Consider the following 2,302-nt stretch of genomic DNA (forward strand, 5'->3'; position numbering starts at 1 on the left):
TCCCCTCCCCATGGATTTGGGGGTCCCCAGGGCCATCCCTGGTCGGTTTTGGGGTCCCTGGGGCCTCTCAGGTCCCTTCGCAGTGGGTTTGGGGTGCCCAAATTCCCCAAAGTTGGGTTTGGGGGTTCCTGGGGTCCCTCCCAGGTGGATTCTGGGACCTTGGAGGTCTCTTCTCAGTAGGTTTGGGGTGCCTGCAGTCCCTTTCCTGTGGGTTTTGGGGTCCCCAGGTGTCCTTGATAGGTTTTAGGGTTCCTCAGGGGTTTGGAGTCTCATCCCAGGAGGTTTTGGGGTTCCTGGGCTCCGTTCCCTGTGGGCTTTGGGGTCCCCAAATCTTTCCCTGCTCTATTTTCTGGTCCCTTCCTGGGGAATTTGAGCTCCCCTTCCTGATGCTCCTGGAACCCATTTGGGGGACTCTGGGGTCTTCACTTTCTCCTGCTGGTTGGGTTTGGGGGTTCCCTATCCCCCTGGGACCGGTGGTGACTTTGGGGACCCCCCTGTGCCCCCTCCCCAGCGAGAGTCGTCGCGGCGCCTGGCGGAGACGCGGGCGCTGCTCCAGCGCAGCCGCGCGGCCGCCGAGGAGGCGCGGAGGAAAGAGAGCCTGCACGCCCAGCTGGTGGGACTGGGGGCTCGGGGGGGCTCTGGGGGGGCCCTGAGGGGGTGCCCAGGGGAGGTTTGTGGGTGTTTTTGGGGTGCCCAGGGGAGGTTTGTGGGTGTTTTTGGGGTGCCCAGGGGAGGTTTGTGGGTGTTTTTGGGGTGCCCAGGGGAGGTTTGTGGGTGTTTTTGGGGTGCCCAGGGGAGGTTTGTGGGTGTTTTTGGGGTGCCCAGGGGAGGTTTGTGGGTGTTTTTGGGGTGCCCAGGGGAGGTTTGTGGGTGTTTTTGGGGTGCCCAGGGGAGGTTTGTGGGTGTTTTTGGGGTGCCCAGGGGAGGTTTGTGGGTGTTTTTGGGGTGCCCAGGGGAGGTTTGTGGGTGTTTTTGGGGTGCCCAGGGGAGGTTTGTGGGTGTTTTTGGGGTGCCCAGGGGAGGTTTGTGGGTGTTTTTGGGGTGCCCAGGGGAGGTTTGTGGGTGTTTTTGGGGTGCCCAGGGGAGGTTTGTGGGTGTTTTTGGGGTGCCCAGGGGAGGTTTGTGGGTGTTTTTGGGGTGCCCAGGGGAGGTTTGTGGGTGTTTTTGGGGTGCCCAGGGGAGGTTTGTGGGTGTTTTTGGGGTGCCCAGGGGAGGTTTGTGGGTGTTTTTGGGGTGCCCAGGGGAGGTTTGTGGGTGTTTTTGGGGTGCCCAGGGGAGGTTTGTGGGTGTTTTTGGGGTGCCCAGGGGCGGTTTGTGGGTGTTTTTGGGGTGCCCAGGGGAGGTTTGTGGGTGGTTTTGGGGTGCCCAGGGGAGGTTTGTGGGTGTTTTTGGGGTGCCCAGGGGAGGTTTATGGGTGTTTTTGGGGTGCCCAGGGGAGGTTTGTGGGTGTTTTTGGGGTCCCTGCTGAGCCCCCCCGCAGGTGGCCGAGCTGGAGGCGCTGCCCCGCGAGGTCTCGCGCGCCGTTTACACCCAGCGCATCCTGGAGATCGTGGGCAACATCCGCAAGCAGAAGGAGGAGATCGGCAAGGTGGGGGCATTCCGGGGGGGTCCTGACATTTTTGGGGGGTTCTGACGTTTTGGGGGGACCCCAACTCTTGTGTGGGGGGGGGCAATGGGAGAGTTTTGGGGTCCCTCAGGCAGCCTGAAGGGGTTTGGGGCCATCTTGGGGTGTTTGGGTCTGTTTGAGGTTTTAGGAGGAGCTGGGGGGGTTGTGGGGGGCTGTGTGCACCCCCAAATTGGGGAGGGGGTTTTGGGGGGTCTGACCCCCGCCCCCCCCCAGATCCTGGAGGACACGAGGGCGCTGCAGAAGGAGATCAACGCCCTGGTGGGGAAACTGGAGAGGACCTTCAGCGTCACCGACGAGCTGCTCTTCAAGGTGGGGGGCTGGGGGCGCCCCGAAATGGGGGTGGCACCCCAAAATGGGGGGGCACGCTGGGATTTTGGGGGCTGGGGGAGAGGTGGGTTCAGTGGCATCCCCTGAATGGGGTGTGCCCAAAGGGATGAGGTGCTGGGAGCCCCCCAAAGTGTCACATGTGCCCTACAACTGTCCCTGTGCTGCTCCAAAATGTCACATGTGCCCCCCAAAATGTCACATGTGCCCCCCAAAGTGTCCCTGTTCCCCCAAAGTGTCCCTGTCCCCCCAAACTGTCCCTGTGCCCCCCAAAGTGTCCCTGTCCCCCCAAAGTGTCCCTATCCCCCCAAACTGTCCCTGTGCCCCCCAAAGTGTCCCTGTCGAGAAAAG

General features: G+C 62.3%; 1 protein-coding gene across 1 annotated transcript; it reads left to right on the forward strand.

Moving 5' to 3' along the window:
• Positions 1–374: 374 nt before the first annotated feature.
• Positions 375–2,167, forward strand: CCDC22 (coiled-coil domain containing 22; the record flags this gene model as incomplete). Its single annotated transcript, XM_041483815.1, has 3 exons — positions 375–613; positions 1,481–1,588; positions 1,841–2,167. Coding segments are annotated over 3 exons (548 nt in total), but the record flags the coding sequence as incomplete, so codon positions are not given.
• Positions 2,168–2,302: the final 135 nt, after the last annotated feature.

Source organism: Pyrgilauda ruficollis, unplaced genomic scaffold, assembly GCF_017590135.1.
Source record: "Pyrgilauda ruficollis isolate IOZ18807 unplaced genomic scaffold, ASM1759013v1 scaffold611, whole genome shotgun sequence".
Classification (NCBI taxonomy): Eukaryota; Metazoa; Chordata; class Aves; order Passeriformes; family Passeridae; genus Pyrgilauda; species Pyrgilauda ruficollis.